This window comes from Hylobates moloch, unplaced genomic scaffold (genome assembly GCF_009828535.3).
Source record: "Hylobates moloch isolate HMO894 unplaced genomic scaffold, HMol_V3 SCAFFOLD_8, whole genome shotgun sequence".
Classification (NCBI taxonomy): Eukaryota; Metazoa; Chordata; class Mammalia; order Primates; family Hylobatidae; genus Hylobates; species Hylobates moloch.
The window spans coordinates 100949633-100968951 of record NW_026652283.1 but is presented as its reverse complement, the minus strand read 5'-3'; the positions used below and the strand labels follow the sequence as shown (position 1 = coordinate 100968951).

At 35.1% G+C, this 19319-nt stretch overlaps 1 protein-coding gene across 1 annotated transcript in view; it reads left to right on the top strand.

The window, feature by feature from the left end:
* The window catches only part of ZCWPW2 (zinc finger CW-type and PWWP domain containing 2), a 175441-nt gene that overhangs the window by 112454 nt on the left and 43668 nt on the right, over positions 1-19319 (top strand). Inside the window, exon 4 of the mRNA XM_032162248.2 lies at positions 15211-15328. Within this exon, the coding sequence (XP_032018139.1) occupies positions 15211-15328 (118 nt within the window). The remainder of the gene's footprint in view (positions 1-15210; positions 15329-19319) is intronic.

Below are 19319 nucleotides of genomic sequence, written 5' to 3'. Positions count from 1 at the left end.
ATTTTATAAAAGCGTGGAGGTTGAACATACAGAAATTTTTTGGTGGTGGTACATACTTGTAGTTCTAGTTACTTGGGAGGCTGAGGTGGGAGGATCCCTTGAGCTCAGGGGTTCAAGGGTCCGGTGAGCTATGATCATGCCACTGCAGTCCAGCCTGTTCAACAGAGCAAGACCCTGTGAAAGAAAGAAGGAGGGAGGGAGGGAGGGAGGGAGGGAAGGAAGGAAGGAAGGAAGGAAGGAAGGAAGGAAGGAAGGAAGGGGAGAAGAAAAGAAGAAAGGGAAGGGAGAGAGAAAGGAAGGGAAAGAGAAGTAAAGGGAAGGGAAGGGAAAGAGGAGAAAATGGAATGAAAAGAAATCAAAAGGAAAATTTTGGGGGAGGAAATTTTTGTATATTGTGGCATTTTCTTTATACCTCCTTCCTCCCTATCTTGGGGAAAAGAAGATGGTCATTTTTCTTTACCTCATGTGTAGTACAAGGGTGTTTTTTTGTTTGTTTTATTTTGTTGTTTTTTATTTTTTTGAATGCCTGATGAATGTGTCTTGGAGCTTGAGCAACACAGTATATTGATATAAAACTTCTCCCTGAGAAATCTACACAGTGAAAACTGAAGACAGATGATAGCACTGGAATGGCCAGCATTATTCCAGTTTCCAGGAGCAATGATGCAGACAAAATGGGAAGAGCCAGGGATCAGTTTAAAAGGGTCTCCACCCAAAAGGGCTTCCTGCCTTCATACAGCCTAAGCAGAAAGAGGCAGAATATGCTAATGAGATATAGGTTGAAAGCAACCAACTAAAAAAAAAAGACATTGCTCAGATGTTCCTAGTTGGAAGAGAAGACCCTCTAACAATCCACAAAGCACACTGTAGTTAAAAAAAAAATACTTCAAGCCCAGGGAGCACCTATCCTAGATTGCCATAATAGAAGACAAATAAATATATTTTCTGCAATTTCTCTTGTATTCTCCATATCTAACTCTTTCAGCCACAGAGGACTCAGAGCATAGTGGGGGAGAAGAAGAAGCATAGATGGACAAGGAGAACCACTGGCAGCCTGAAGTGTACCCCTAGCTTGTAGGTCACAGGAGCTTTAACTTGAAATGGGGTTTGGAATTTTGTTTCTTACATGCTAGAGGACACTTTGGATTTTTAATATTGGGGGACTAAAACTAATTGCAGGACATTTTATTATTTTAAGTGTTACCAGAAACATCACAGGAACTGCTGTAGATTTTAGCCATGGCTTAAGAAACATCTGGATTACAGTTGACAAAGTTTGAATGGCAGTTGCTTTCTGCTTAAGCTTGAATCCTATTTTGAATAGTATTTGTCTTTGAGAATAATTATTTGTTAAATATGAACTTAATTATCTATTTGATTGCTGGTTAGTAAGGTAAATGTAAATGTTTCCATGCTTTCAAAAGATGATTTTTTAAATGTAGTTTTTACCTTAGTTTGACCTTATTTATAAAACAACTTTGTTTCCTTTGCTAATTTGTTTCTAAAATATAATATAAATGTGTTCCAAACCAAATATTTATCTATTTAAATGCTATTGTATTTTAAGATGGAACTTAACCTTAATGGTTTTACTGTAGTTCATTCAAGCATGATGTTTATTCATCTTTCACAAACTTTATCCAGTAATTAGTATATGGAATGAATCTATTATGTTTAGTGAGATGCTGAGTCTTTGCTTCTTTCTTGTCAATCCAGAAGCCTTTCAGTGAAAGATTCAAATTGAAAGATTATGATAATGTCTAAAAGAGCTAAGTTTATGAGAATGATTTCAAACAAACTTGTTTGTTAGCTTCTCGAAATAATGGAGTTAAATAAATGCAAATTACTTCAACATCTCACGAAAAGAACATGCACTCATTTTACATTTTTATTTTAATTAGAGAAAAAACTGGTTGTTCAGGTGAGGAATTTGAATTTTTAAAAGTAGGTAGGATTGCTACTATTATGTAATATTATTCTGGTCTAATTGGCTAATATAATTAACCAAAGAAAGAATCAAAAGTGCCCACACAAGAAAGGAAGCAGAAAAATTACATTATTTTAGACAATTATATACCTATAAAACCCATAGAACTCAAACAAGCAAACAAAAAAAAAACTATGGTAAACAAAACTGTTATAAACAATAGGAAAAAAAGATTAAAAGCATAAGAAAATTCAGTAGTGTGTCAGGTCATAATCTTTCTGCCTTCAAGACACAAGCCCACGAATGTTCATCACAGCATCAATCACAATAGCAAATACATGGAATCAACCTAGATGCCCATCATTGGTAGGCTGGATAAAGAAAATGTAGTACATAGACACCACAGAATACTACGTAGCCATAAAAAGAACAAAATCATGTCATTTGTAGCAATATAGATGGAGTCAGAGGTCATTATCCTAAGAGAATCAGTGCAGGAACAGAAAACCAAATACTGCATGTTCTCACTTCTAAATGGAAGCTGAACATTGAGTACACATGGACACAAAGATAGGAACAGTAGACACCAGGGCCTACTTGAGGCAATCTTCTAGTAGGGTGGGAGGACAATGAAGATAGAAAAACTACCTATTGGGTACTGTGCTCATTGCCTGGGTGATGAAATAATCTGTATACCAAACTCGCATAACACGCAATTTACCCGTGTAATGGACCTGAACATGTGCCCCCTGAACCCAAAATAAAAGTTGGAAGGAAAAAATAAGAAGTAACCATTTTGAAAATATGAAGAGACTAAAATTCTCATTTATAATAGCAACAAAGCATAAATAATACACTGGTGTAAGCCTAAGAAGCAATGTGCAAGATCTGTGTGAATAAAACTTCAAAGTGCTGCTAAGAGACAGAAAATGAAGCCCGAGACTGGCTATGGTGGCTCATGCCTGTAATCCCAGCACTTTGGGAGGCCAAGGCAGGCAGATCACCTAAGGTCAGAAGTTCAAGACCTGCCTGGCCAACATGGTGAAACCCTGTCTCTATTAAAAATACAAAAATTAGCCAAGTATGGTGGCACACACCTTTAGTCCCAGCTACTTGGAAGACTCAGGCACGAAAATTGCTTGAACCCAGGAGGTGGAAGTTGCAGTGAGCCGAGATTGCACCACTGGACTCCAGCCGGGGTGACAGAGCAAGACTCTGTCTCAAAATAAAAATAAAAATAAAAATAAAACATGGTAAATGGAAAGATTATAATCCTCTTCTCTTCTTGATGTGGAAAATTTAATATGGAAGATGTCAGTTCTCCTTAATTTAAATGCCATCTCAATAAAAAAAAAAATCAAGACTTTTGACAAAACAAACTAATTATAAATTTGTTGGAAGGTTGAACAAAAGAGAGTTAGGCCTATAAAATATGATAGATATAACAAGATGTCACTAGTTAAGGCAATATGGCACTAATAGTGATTTGACAGATTAATAGAAATACATAGAAATTCCACAAATAAACTCAAAAGTACTTGAAATTATAGTTAATGGTTCAGGTTGTATTCAAATAAGAAAAGTTGTATTGCTTAATAAATGGGATGGGTACAAATAGTAACCTGCGGAAGAAAATGTCCAAACTAGTTCTACAAGGAAGAAAGACTTAAATGAACAAAAAAGAAAACACAAAAGTACTAAAATACAAACTACAAACAAAGGAGAATATTTGTAGTACATAGAGGAAAGGGATATTTAAAAAATATATAAAAATATTATTTTGCAGTCAATAAGAAAAAGACCATTATACATACTAATACAGGACTTGAATCATCATTCCCTATAAAAGAAAATATAAATGGCTTTTAAAAAACAATCACAACCTGCTGATTGTAGATCTCTAGGGCATTGAGAGAACATAGGCAGTAGCCAGGTAGTGGTTACAGTGGGCCTTGGGCGAGACCCAATACTGTGCTGGCTTCAGATCTGACTCAGTGCATTCCCAGTGGTGGTGGCCACAAGGGTGCTTGTGTCACCTCACCCCCAGCCCCAGGTGACTCACATAGAGCAAGACTCTGTTTGTTTGTTTGTAAGTAAGTCAAGGAACATGAGTCTTTGCCTGATATTCCAGAGAATTCTTCTAGATCTTATCCAACACTCTATGAATCTGCAAGAGCCATAGCATTACTGGGCTTATGGGGCTCACTAATGCAGATACAGCTTAGATCACAACGCTCAAGCTCTTTTAAGTACCTGGAAAGCTTTCCCAAAAACAACAGGTGCAAACAAACCCATATCATGAAGACTACAATAAATACCTAACTCTTTAATGCCCAGACACTGATGAACATGCACAAGCATCAAGACCATCCAGGAAAACATGACCTCACCAAACAAAGTAAATAAAGCAACAGGGACTAATCCTGAAGAGATATGTGACCTTTCAGACAGAATTCAAAATCGCTGTTTTGAGGAACTCAAAGAAATTCAAGATAACACAGAGAAGGAATTTCGAATTCTATCAGATTAACTGAAGAAAGAGATTGAAATAATTAAAAAGAATTAAGCAGAAATTCTGGGTTAAAAAAATGCAATTGACATAGTGAAGAATGCATCAGAGTCTCAATAGCAGAATTGATCAAGCAGAAGAAAGAATTAATGAGCTTGAAGACAGGCTATTTGAAAATACAAAGAAGAGACAAAAGAGAAAAAAAAAGAATGAAGCACACCTACGAGATCTAGAAAATAGTCTCAAGAGGGCAAATCTAACAGTCATTGGCCATAAAGAAGAAGTAAAGAAAGAGATAGTGGTAGAAAAATTATTTAAAGGGATAATAACAGAGAATTTCCCAAACATAGAGAAAGATATCGGTATCCAAGTTTCAGAATATTATAGGATATCAAGCAGAATTAACACAAAGAAGACTACTTCAGGGAATTTAATAATCAAACTTCCAAAGGTCAAGGATAAAGAAAGGATCCTAAAAGCAGCAAGAAAAAAGAAACAAACAACAAGCAATGGTACTCCAATATACCTGTCAGCAAACTGTTCAGTGGAAACCTTACAGGCCAGGAGAGAGTGGCATGACATATTTGAAGTGCTGAAGTAGAAAAACTTACCCTAGAATAGCATATCTAGCAAAAATATCCTTCAAACATGCAGGAGAAAATAAAGATTTTCCCAGACAAACAAAAGCTGAGAGATTTCCTCAACACCAGACCTGTCCTACCAGAAATGATAGAAAGAGTACTTCAATCAGAAAGAAAAGGATCTTACTGAGCAATACAACATCATCTGAAGATCCAAAACTCACTGGCAATAGAAAGTACACAGAAAAACCCAGAATGTTATAACACTGTAACTGTGTTGTGTAAACTGCTCTTCAGTAGAAAGACTAAAAGATGAAACAATCAAAAATACTAAGTGCAGCAACTTTCAAGACATAGAGAGTAAAATAAGATATAAATAGAAACAATAAAAAGTTAAAAAGAGGGAGGAAGGAGTTAAAGTTCAGAGGTATTTTCATTTTGCTTATTAGTTTGTTACACGTAAGAACATGTAAGCAGTGTTATCAGCTTAAAATAATGGGTTATAATATTTACAAGCCTCATGGTAATCACAAATCAAAAAACATACAACAGATACACAAATTAAAAAGCAATAAATTTAATTATGCTACCAGGAAAAATAACCTTCATTAAAAGGAAGAGAAGAAGGAAGGAAAGAAGGAAGACTGTAAAACAACCAGAAAACAAATAACAAAAGGGCAGGAGTAAGTCCTTACTTATCGATAATAACATTGAATGTAAATGGACTGAACTCTCCAATCAAAAGACATAGAGTGGCTGAATGGATGTAAAAATAAGGTCCAATGATCCATTGCTTACAAGAAACATACTTCATTTATAAAGACACAGGTAGACTGAAAATAAAAGATGGAAAAAGATATTCCATGCCAATGGAAACCACAAAAGAGCAGGAGTAGATATACTTAATACCAGACAATATAGGTTTCAAGACAAAAACTGTAAGAAGAGACAAAGAAGATTATTATATAATGATAAAGGAGTTCATTCATCAAGAGGATATAACAGTTGTGTGCGTGTGTGTATATATATATATATATATATACATATATATATATGCAAGAGGATGTAACAGTTGTGTGTGTGTGTGTGTGTGTGTGTATATATATATATATGCACCCAACACTGGAGCACCCAGATATATAAAGCAAATATTATTAAAGCTAAAGAGATAGATATATCCCAATACAATAATAGCTGGAGAATTCAACATCCCACTTTCAGCATTGGATAGATCTTCCAGACAGAAAATCAACAAGGAAACATCAGACTTAGACTGCACTTTGGAACATATAGACCTAATAGACATTTACAGAACATTTCATCCTATGGCTGCAAAATGCACATTCTTTTCCTCAGCACATGGATGATTCTAAAGATAGACCATATATTAGGTCACAAAACAAGTCTTAAAACATTCAAAAAAATTGAATGTAAGGTAACTTCTCTTACTGCAATGCAATAAAACTGGAAATAAATAACAAGAAGAGTTTTGGAAACTATATAAACACATGGAAATTAAACAGTATGCTCCTGAATAACCAGTGGTTCAATGCAGAAATTAAGAAGGAAATTTAGGCTGGGCGCAGTGGCTCGCACCTGTAATCCCAGCACTTTGGGAGGCCGAGGCTGGCGGATCATGAAGTCAGGAGACTGAGACCATCCTGGCCAACATGGTAAAACCCCATCTCTACGAAAAATACACAAATTAGTTGGGTGTGGTGGCACATGCCCGTAATCCCAGCTATTCGGGAGGCTAAGGCAGAATTGCCTGAACCACGGAGTCAGAGGTTGCAGTGAGCCGAGATTGCGTCACAGCACTTTAGCCTGGTGACAGAGTGAGACTCTGTCTAAAAAAAAAAAAAGAAGAAGAAAAAGAAGAAGAAGGACAGAAATTTAAAAATTCATTGAAACAAATGATAATGGAAACATGACATACCAAAACCTATGAGATACAGTAAATGCAGTACTAAAAGGGAAGTTTATAGCCATGAGTGCCTAAATTATAAAAGAAGAAAAGTTTCAAGTAAACAACCTAATGATACATTGTAAAGTACTAAAAAAGCAAGAGCAAACAAAACTCAAACTCAACTGATTTACTCAAATTAGTAGAAGAAAATAAATATTGAAGATGTAGAGATGATATAAATGAAATAGAAACATAAAATACAAAGATCAACAAAACAATTTTTTTTGAAAAGCTAAAGAAAATTGACAAACCTTTAGCCAGACTAAGAAAAAAAGACGTAAGACCCAATAAATAAAATCAGAGATGAAAAAGGAGACATTACAATCAATACCACAGAAATTTAAATGCTCATTAGTGGCTACCATGAGCAACTATATTCCAATAAATTGGAAAATCTACAAGAAATGGATAAATTTCTAGACCGTACAACCTACCAAGATTGCACCACAAAGAAATCCAAAACTTGAGCAGACCAATAACAAATAACAGGATAAAAACTATAATAAAAAGTCTCCCAGCAAAGAAAAACCAAGAACCTGATGGCTTCACTGCTGAATTCTATGAAACGTTTAAAGAATAACTAATACCAGTTCTACTGAAACTATTCCAAAAAATAGAAGTGGAGGGAATACTTTCAAACTCATTCTATGAGGCCAGTATTACTCTGGTACCAAAACCAGACAAACACACATCAAAAAGGAAAACTACAGGCCAATATCTCTGATGAATATTGATGCAAAAATCCTCAACAAAATACTAGCAAATATAATTAAACAACACATTAACACGATGATTCATTATGATCAAGTGGGATTTATTCCAGGGATGCAGGAGTGGTTCAGCATACACAAATCAATCAGTGTGGCATATTAACAGAATGAAGGACAAAAACCATATGATCATCTCAATTGATGCTAAAAATGAATTTGATAAAATTCAGCATCCCTTTATGATAAAAACCTCACAAAACTGGGTATAGAAGGAACATACCTCAATATAATAACCACAGACGCACAGCTAGTATGTATCATACTGAATGGGGAAAAACTGAAAGCCTTTTCTTTAAAATACGGAACATGACAAGGATGCCCATTGTCATTCAACATAGTGCTAGCTAGCACAATTAGACAAGAGAAGGAAATAAAGGGCATCCAGATTGGAAAGGAAGAAGTCAAATTATCCTTGTTTGCAGGTGATATCATCTTATATTTGGAGAAACCTAAAGACTTCACCAAAAAGCTGTTAGAACTAATAATCAAATGTAGTAAAGCTGTAGGATACTAATCAACATACAAAAACCAGTGGGATATTTATATGCCAATAGTGGACAATGTGAAAAACAAATAAAACAGTAATACCATTTACATTAGCTGCATATAAAATAAAATACCTAGGAATTATCTCGACCAAAAAAATGAAAATTTTCTACAATGAAAACTGTAAAACATTGATGCAAGAAATTGGAGGACAGAAAAAAATGGAGACATATTTCATGTTTATGGATTGTAAGAATCAATATTGTTAAAATGTCCATACTACCCAAAGCAATCTACAGATTCAATGCAATCCCTATGAAAATACCAATGACATCCTTCACAGAAAAAGAAAAAAGAATCCTAATATTTATATGGAACCACAAAAGGCTCAGAATAGCCAAAGCTATCCTAAGCAAAAGGAACAAAACTGAAGAAATCACATTACCTGACTTCAAATTATACTATAGAGCTATAGTAACCAAAATGGTATGGTATTGGCATGAAAGCAGGCACACAGACCAGTGGAACAGAATAGAGAATGCAGAAATAAATCCATACATCTACAATGAGCTCATTTTTAACAAAGGTGCCAGGAACATACATTAGGGAAAGGACAGTCTACAGTAAATTGTGCTGGGAAAACTGGATATCCATTTGCAGAAGAAAAACTAGAACCCTATCTCTCGCCATAAATGAAAATCAAATAAAAATGGATTAAAGACTAAAATCTAAGACCTCAAACTATGAAACTACTACAAGAAAACTTTGGGGAAACTCACCAGGACATCAGTCTTGGCAAAGATTCCTTGAGTAATACCCCACAAGCACAGGCAACCAAAGCAAAAGTGGACAAATGGGATAACCTCAAATTAAAAAGCTTCTGCACAACAAAGGAAACAATCAACAAAGTGAAGAGACAACCCACAGAATGGCAGTAAATATTTGCAAACTACTCATTTGACAAGGGACTAATAACTAGAATATATAAGAAGCTCAAACAGCTCTATAGGAAAAAAAAAACTAATAATCCAATAAAAAAAATGGGCAAACGACTTGAATAGACATTTCTCAAAAGAAGACATACAAATGACAAACAGGCATATGAAAAGGTGCTCAACATCACTGATCACCAGAGAGGCAAATTAAAACTACAATGAGATATTATTTTACCCCAGTTAAAGTGGCTTATATCCAAAAGACAGGCAATAACAAATGCTGGCGAGGATGTAGAGAAAAGGGAATCCTTGTACAGTGTTGGTGGGAATGTAAATTACTACAACTACTATGGAGAACAGTTGGAAGTTCATCAAAAACTAAAAGTAGGCTGGGTGCAGTGGCTCATGCCTGTAATCCCAGCACTCTGGGAGGCCAAGGTGGTTGTATCACTTGAGGTCAGGAGTTCAAGACCAGCCTGCCCAACATGACAAACCCCATCTGTACTAAAAATACAACAGTTGGCCAGGTGTGTTGGCGCATGCCTGTAATCCCAGCTACTTGGGAGGCTGAGGCAGGAGAATTGCTTAAACCCAGGAGTCAGAGGCTGCACTGAGCCAAAATCATGCCACTGCACTCCAGCCTGGGTGACAGAGTAACACTTCGTCACAAACAAACAAACAAACAAAAAAATACAGCTACTATATGATCCAGCCATCCCACTCCTATGTATATACCCAAAAGAAAGGAAATCGGTTTATTGAAGAGATAATCTGCACTCTAATGTTTATTGTAGCACTGTTCACAGTAGCCAAAATTTGGAAGCAACCTAAGTGTCTATTAGTATATGAATGGTTAAACAAAATGTGGAACATATCGTGGAGTGCTATTCAGCCATAAAAAGAAGGAGATCCAATCATTTGCAACAACATGGATGGAACTGGAGGTCATTACGTTAAGTGAAATAAGCACAGAAAGATAAACTTTACATTTTCTCACTTATTTGTGGGAGCTAAAAATTAAAAGAGTTGAACTCATGGATATCAAGAGTACAAGGTTGATTAACAGGGGCTGGGAAGGGTAGTAGAGTGTCGGGGGATGTTGAGATGGTTAATGAGTACAAAAAATAGAAAGAATGAATAAGACCTAGTATTTTCTAGCACAAAAGTGTGACTATAGTTAAAAATGATTTAATTTTACATTTAAAAATAACTAGAGTATAATTGGATTGTTTGTAACACAGAAGATAAATGCTAGAGGGGTTAGCTATCCCATTTACCCTGATCTGATTATTACACATTACATGCCTGTATCAAGATATCTTATGTAACCCATAAGTATATACACCTACTATGTACCTACAAAAATTAAAAATTAATAAAAAAAAAGATTGGCAAAGATGTTAAAGCTTGGAACAGAAGTTTTCAGCAAGGTGTGGGGAAATATATTGAATATATTGCTTGTGGCATTGCAAACTTTGACCTCGTCATTCAAAAGTGATTTCACAATAACCTCCAAAATTTAAAATATACATACATTAAACCTGTAATTTTATGTCTTGGAACTTATCTTTCAGTATACTCTCAAGTGGGCAAAATGACATATGGACAAAATGTTTTTATTTCAGCATTGCTTCCAATAGCGTATTAGGAACAACCTAAGTGTTCATCACTTGAGCATTGTCAAATAAATAGGGGTACGTACATACCACATATGTGGATATACATACATCTATTTTCTCATTCTTTCAGTTCTCTCATCCATATTTCTTGGCTTTAAATACAGCGTGTGTGTGTGTGTGTGTGTGTGTGTGTGTATATGTGTATGTGTATGTGTAATTCCTAAAGTTTATCTACAGGTAAGTTTTCTGTCCTGAATTTTCATATCGAACTGCAACTTGACATCTCCACCTAGATGTCATAATTATCTTCCTCTTGGGTATTGAGAAGTCTCATGTCAGTATGTCTGAACTATTTTGTTGTTGTTGTTGTTTCTGTTTGTTTGTTTGAGACGGAATCTCTCTCTGTTGCTAGGCTGGAGTGCAGTGGCACGATCTCAGCTCACTGCAACCTCCGCCTCCGGGGTTCAAGCAATTCTGCTGCCTCAGCTTCCCGAATAGCTGGGACTACAGGTACGTGCTACCGTGCCCGGCTAACTTTTTATTATTTTTTTTTATTTTTTAGTAGAGGCAGGGTTTCACCATGTTGCCTAAGCTGGTCTTGAACTCCTGAGCTCAGGCAACCTGCCCAACTCGGCCTCCTAAAGTGCTAGGATTACAGGCATGAGCCACTGCGCCCACCCCAAACTCTTGATCTTCCAACAAATCTTTCTTTCTTGACAGACTCTTCATCTCAATAGAGAGCAAATTCCATCCTTTTGCCCGCTCAGTTTGAAAGTCCTAGAGTAATCCTCCATTTCTCCCAAAACCAGTTTTCAAGTGGTCAGGAAGTGCTTTTTGCTCTGTCATCAAATTATGTCCAGAATCCTAACACTTTTTACCACAGTAACTGTTACTGCCCTGGTCCACACTGCCATCATTTCTTGCATAAATTATTGCAATAGCCTCTTAACTAATTGTCCTGCTTCTATACTTGCCTCTGTATAGCCTTTCCTCATCAAAGCAATCAGAATGATTTCTTTAAAAACAGGAATTCAAATCAAATATTACTTTTCTGCTCAGAACTCTGCCATAGTGCCATTTTCACTCAAAGTAATAGCCAAAGACCCTACAATGGCTTGCAAAGGCCTTGATGATGTGGCCCTTGTTAATTTTCGGAAATCATTTCCTATTACTCTCTCTCTTCATCGTTTAGACTCAGCTACACTGGATTCTTTGATGCTTCTTGAATATACATGTACTCTCCCACATTAGAGAATTTTTTTCTCTGCCTGGAGTATGCTTTCCTTGGATTTATATATGGCTAACTTCCTGGCCTCCTTCAGGGAGATCATGGCCTAAGTTCACCTTTTTGATGAGGGTTACCTTGACCACTCATTACCCACCCCTCAGCCCACATGATCACCCTGACTTTGCCTTACATTTTATTACAGAGCACTTATCACCTCTTATACTACAGCCTTATGTTTTATGCTTGTTATTTATTGTCTCTTCTCATAGGCTAGAATGTGAGCTTTGTCTGTTTTCTTCAATGGTAGATCCTGAGAGTCTGGAATATGTTGAATCAATAAATTCAGCAACCTGCAAGAAAATTTTAAAAATCAACTATATATAACTATTCATAACATTCATTATATATTTCTATAAGTTATAGAAATATATAATGTTATATAAATTGTATAGTTATATAAATATATAATATCTCTGGAAGACTGTAAAAGAAAGTAGTAATAGTAATTTTGGGAGAAGTAGTACCTGGGATGGGAAGGAAGGCACATTCTATATTGTGAGAATTTGCACCTTATCACTTCTTCAATTTAAAAAAGTAATTTAAAAATACAAAGCACAGTTGAGCCTAATTTGGAAATCAAAATTCTTCTTAAAATAGATCCTTAGTTTTTTGAGTTCCTTAGGAGGTTTTAATTTGTAGTACCACTAGGTGGCACATGCCTACTGATAAGTTCAAAGACTCCCAGAAACAAGTGTTAAAACAAACCTTTTCAGTTCCCCTGAGTCATCAAAGTTTATTTTAGCTATATGGCACTGATTTTTCTCAAGAATTTTCTTTAATTATTTTCTTATACTATTTCTGTAGGGCAGCAGTCTCCAAACTTTTTTGCATCAGGGACCAGTTTCATGGAAGACAATTTTTCCATGGACTGGGGGGAGGAAGGGGGATGGTTTCGGGATGATTCAAGCACATTACATTTATTGTGCACTTTATTTCTATTATTATTATATTGTAATATATAATGAAATAGTTATATAACTCACCATAATGTAGAATCAGTGAAAGCACTGAGCTTGTTTTCCCGCAACTAGAGGGTCCCATCTGGGGGTGATGGGAGACGGTGACAGATCATCAGCCATTAGATTCTTGTAAGGAGCACACAACCTAGATCTCTCCCACTTGCAGTTCACAATAGGGTTCATGTTCCTATGAGAGTCTAATGCTGCAGCTGACCTGACAGGAGGTGGAGCTCAGGCAGTAATGCTTGTTCGTCCCCTACTCACCTCTTGCTGTGCCGCCCAGTTCCTAACCGGTCATGGACTAGTACTGGTCTGACCCCTGCTTTAGGGAATATTATAGCAACTGTTCCTACACTATTCCTATATACAGAATAGTATAGGAACTGTTTAGTGCTATAAACTTTAAAGTGATTTTTCACTATAATTTCTAATTTAATATTATAACATTTGACTTGCAGAAATGTCTTAAATCTGTGAAGGCTAGCTTAGACATCCTTAAAATAATTTAAAATTTCCAATATTTAGTGAATTGTATCTGCCTCGTTTCATCTGTTTCCTATGAAATAACTTAATGAATGAAATTTATAGATTTTGTGTCCAAAAGTAGATTTTTGTTTGATCCTATTGTTTCACTGCTTTTATATCAAGTTAATCAGTGCCCAGGACCAAATGCAATTTATCAGCCTCTTTCTGAATACTTTATATAATATACCATGAGGTATAGGCAAATGGGTACTGTGGAGGATGCAAAGATGAAATATTATTTATTGCCTCCATCTTCATGGACCTTTCATTTTATGGGTAGTGATGTCATGAACACAAATAATTGTAATAGAAGTCAGAAAGTAGTAAATCAGTAAATGAAAATATTATGTGTAGTGGGAGCACAGAGTTGATATTAATTTGGGGACTCTAAGAATATGGTGACATTTGAGAAGAGCTTTAAATATATAGTTTCATTCTCTGAATTAATTCAATATGGGTCTTATATAGATTTACACTTCTGTGTAAAGGGTGAATTATCTTATACATCTGAGAGAAGAATATAATCTTTATGGATAGGTGTTAATTATAGGTTAATAAAATAAATAGCCATATTCCTTTTGCTGGTAAAGTATTCAAAATGAAAATGATGGCATGCATTTTATAAATATAACATTTAAAAACATTATAAAAATCCTTTTTGCCGAGTTTTAAAATAACACTGAAAACATTATTGGACTAGGTCAATTTAATATTTATTTTTCACCCAGATATTTTTTCATTTTGTTTTTCTTTTTAAAATATATTTTTTGAAAACTAAATATGTATTTAGAAAATGTGCTGTGTCCAAGTAAAATAACTTACTGAGTTCTTATTATGCCATGAAACTATAATCTATTATTTTATTTCATACTCATGAAACCTTATGATGTATGTAGTGTTATCATTCACATTTTTTAGATAAAGAAACTAGGGCACAGAAAGTTTAAGAAATTTGTATGCATATGTTAATATCTGCTGTAACACTAAAACTAGATGTGAATAGAATATTTTATTTTATTTTATTTTATTTTATTTATTTTATTTATTTTATTTTATTTTATTTTATTTTATTTTATTTTATTTTGAGACAGAGTCTTACTCTGTCACCTAGACTGGAGTGCAGTGGCACGATCTTGCATCACTGCAACATCTGCCTCCCAGGTTCAAGCAATTCTCCTACCTCAGCCTCCCAAGTAGCTGGAATTACAGGCATGAGCCACTGCACCCTGCCAAATTAATTTTCTTCTAATAAGAAACTTGCTTTTCAATTTGTACCACTTTAGTATAATTGCTATGTTATTTAAAAGGAAATCAACATTATTCTTATTAAATCTATTATTATTAAATCTATTAATATTAACTACTTTGTGACGTTGAGGGCCTTTTTGTAAGTCTCTCAGTGTGAGATGAATAACATTATCAGGATTATCTTAGTGAACCAAACATCTGACCCTTTGACTATTGCAAAATTTTCACAATTTTGCTGAATTCTAAAATAATAATAAAATAATAATTAGATACCAAAGTCTAAGAAATATGTTATAAAATGCTCCAAATTAGATTTTGTTCTAGCTTAATAAGTGGATTTTAAAACACAGTTATATATTTAAAAGTGAATTTTATTCTTTTTTCTGTATTTATATAGCCAGAAAAGTGTAAGAATAAAAAGAAGTGGTATAAAAGTGCACTACAAGAAGCATGTCTACTCTATGGATATTCTCATGAGCAAAGACTGGAAATGTGCTGCCTATCAAAACAAGAAGGTGTATAAATATTTTTTCTTTATTACTCTGAAATAAGGATTTATTCAAATGCATGTTTTCCAAAATATGTTTGCTCATTCAAAAATCTCTATCTCTTTCTCTTCATAGGGAAATAGTATATCATTGTTTATTTGAAAATTATTTTTATATAAACGAATAGCATATATTTTGTCCCCTAAAACAATTTTCAATGACTAAACATACACTCTATTTAAATGCAGGAGTTCTTGTTAGCACTTTTGTTATCTTCTTTACCATTAGACTATCTACATAGATCCCCTTGTGTATTTCAAAGGCATATATTTCACAATGGGAACCATGGCTTTAAATACATTCCTGGCATTAAAATTTCACTTGGATATGCTGTATTATTACAGAACAAAGTATTTTCAAAATGTTGCGTTTTGAAATAAGTTCAGGGCAGGAATAGAAGAGAAACTTCAACTTTAAAAAAAAACTAGGTGAAATATTATGATAATAATTCAGGTTATTTTCAAAGAAAGTTTTATTGAATTCTCAATACTATGGTATATAGTTAGCTTTTTAAGTGAAACCATTTGAAAGATTATAGTAGGTTTGACATTTTTTGTATATATTTAACTTTTAAGTTCAGGGGTACATGTGCAGTCTTGTTATATAGGTAAACTTGTGTCATGGGGATGTGTTATAAAGATATTTCATAACCCAGGTATTAAGCCTAGTACACATTAGTTATTTTTCGTGATCCTTTTCCTCCTCCCACCTTCCACCCTCTGATAAACCCTAGTGTATGTTGTTCTTCTCTATGTTCCCATGTATTCTTATCAATTAGCTCCCACTTATAAGGGAGAACATGCAGTATTTGGTTTTGCTCCTGCGTTAGTTTGCTAATGCTAATGGCATCCAGCTCCATCCATGTCCCTGCAAAGGACTGATCTCACCCTTTTCTATGGCTGCATAGTATTCCATGGTGTACAGGTACCATATTTTCTTTATTGCAGTGTACAGGTGCCACATTTTCTTTACCACATTTTCTTTATCCACATTTTCTTTATACCATTGATGGGCATTTAGATTGAGTCATTGTCTTTGCTATTGTGAATAGTGTTGAACATACGTGTGCATGTGTCTTTATAACAGAATGATTTATATTCGTTTGGGTATATACCCAGTGATGAGATTGCTGGGTTGAATGATACTTCTTCCCCTAGGTCTTTGAGCGATCACCACACTGTCTTCCACAATGGTTGAACTAATTTACACTCCTACCAACAGTGTATAAACATTCCTATTTCTCCTCAACCTCACCACCATCTGCTATTTTTTGACTTTTTAATAGCAGCCATTCTGACTAGTGTGAGATGGTATCTCATGGTTTTGATTTGCATTTCTTTAATGATCAGTGATGTTGAACTATTTTTCATATGTAGGTTGGCTGCATGTATGTCTTCTTTTGAAAATTGTCTGTTTGTGTCCTTTGCCCACTTTTTAATGGGTTTTTTTTTGTTGTGAACTTGTTTAAGTTCCCTATAGATGGTGGATATTAGACCTTTGTCAGATGGTGGATATTAGACCTTTGTCAGATGCATAGATTGCAAAAATTTTCTTCCATTCAGTAAGTTCTCTGCTCACTCTGTTGATAGTTTCTATTGCTGTGCTCTTTGGTTTAATTAGATCCCATTTGTCAATTTTTGCTGTGTTGTAATTGCTTTTGGTGTCTTCATTGTGAAATCTTTCCCCATGCCTATGTCCTGAATGGTATTGCCTGGGTTGTCTTCCAGGGTTTTTATAGTTTTAGGTTTTACATTTAAGTATTGACTCCATCTTGAGTTAATTTTTGTATATGGTATAAGGAAGTGGGGCAGGGTCCAGTTTCAATTTTCTGCATATGGCTAGCCAGTTCTCCCAGCACCATTTATTAAGTAGGGAATCCTTTCCTCACTTTTTTTTTTTTTTTGAGACAGAGTCTTGCCCTATTGCCCAGGCTGGAGTGCAATGGTGCGATCTCAGCTCACTGCAAGCTCCACCTCCCAGGTTCAAAGGATTCTCCTGCCTCAGCCTCCCGAGTAGTTGGGATTATCGGCACATGCCACCATACCCGGCTAATTTTTTGTGTCTTTAGTAGAGATGGGGTTTCACCATGTTGGCCAGGCTGGTCTTGAACTTCCCATTGCTTGTTTTTGTCAGGTTTATTGAAGATGAGATAGTTGGAGGTATGTGGCGTTATTTCTGAGTTCTTTATTCTGTTCCATTGATCTATGGATATGACACATTTTTAACTCTAAAAAGAAGATGATTGCCACATAAAATGAAAACTTTTATTTATTTATTTATTTAGACGGAGTCTTGCTCTGTTGTCCAGGCTGGAGTGCAGTGATGCAATCTTGGTTCACCGCAACCTCCGTCTCCTGGGTTCTAGCAATTCTCCTGCCTCAGCCTCCCGAGTAGCTGGGATTACAGGTGCCCGCCACCACGCCCAGCTAATTTTTGTATTTTAGTAGAGACGAGGTTTCACCATATTGGCCAGGCTGCTCTCGAACTCCTGACCTCAGGTGATCCACCTGCCTTGGCCTCCCAAAGTGCTGGGATCACAGGTGTGAGATAGTTTTTATTAAACTTAAATATGTTTAAATTATTTTCTGCTTAGTGATTATAATCATTTTATATTTTACAAGCCCCTTTTTGTCTTTATTACTTTAAGTTCTAAACAGATTACTCTATGGATAGAAGGATCCAGACTTTGATGCTGACTGAATTTTAAAGTAGCAATGATTTTTTTTTCTCCTTTGGAAAACTTTAATTTATATTTACAAAAAATGTATATGTGAAAAGATTTTATTTGAGAAAAAATTTAAATTTCAACCCAGCCACCTAAGTTTAGGATTTAAAGCAAATAAGTAGGTTTGAAAAGTGTGGAAAATGAATGACAAGTACACTACTCAGGTTTACTCTGAGACCAGGAGAAGAGACATTTATTACTACAAATGCGATTTTATTTCTGTGCTGAAAATATAATGTCTCTGTTTGTTACCAATAAAGGTTGAACTCACTGTATTGTCACAAATACAATTTTATGCCTTGCACAGACTATACATTTCTCTTAATCACGAAAGCCTTTTAGACATTTAATTTTTTTGAACATTAATAGTTTTAAGTAATATAGTCGTTTACTTTTTAAACTTATATCTATTTCTCACCAGGAGTAGATTTGCTCTCTCAATTAGCGGTGGGTCCTTTGACATTCTTGCCTGTCCGGAGACTCTGAAGAAGGATTATTTCTGATTGGTTTTGCAGCAATAGCTCATTTTCTTGCTGAAAGTCTGATTATTTTTACATGCAGAGTTTTATGTAATTCAGCCTGGTTCTTGAGAGCCATATGCCTAACAGCTTTCATTTTGTCTCTTAAGTAGTCAAAATGGAGGAGCATGAACTTTCAGGACTTCAGAATTCCAGGAGTTTAGTCTTTGCAGTAACAGGCTCACAATTCACTATTCACTATCTCCAAAATAGTCATGCAATCCTTGTGTCTGCTTAGCATCCAGTGTAGATTCTGGTAAAGTATTCAGCTTCTTTCTGTATTCGAAAGTAGTTTTGAGAGATAAGTAGCCACTGTTTAGATATTTCACCAAAGGTGAATAACTTAGCAGCAATCCACTTTTTAACCCAGCAACTTTAAAGGTTTCTTCACCTAACAATTTCTTTTTCCAACCTAGAAATAAATTACCCCAATATTTATCCTATAGTCTTCCTACAATGCAGAAATTGGTACAGTGTTTTATCTGATGCAACTGTCTCATTGTTGAAATATACAGGATCTTTAAATATATGTAAATATGGACCCAATCAGATTATAACAGTCTCGCCCTCATAATTTAGTTGCGCTGTTTTTGTTGTAATAACTACTACTGTAACTAAGTAATTCTGCTGGGTCTAGAAAATTTTTTATCTTATATAGAAACATTCATTTTAATTATACTTCTAAGAATAAATAGACCATTATCCATATAATCTC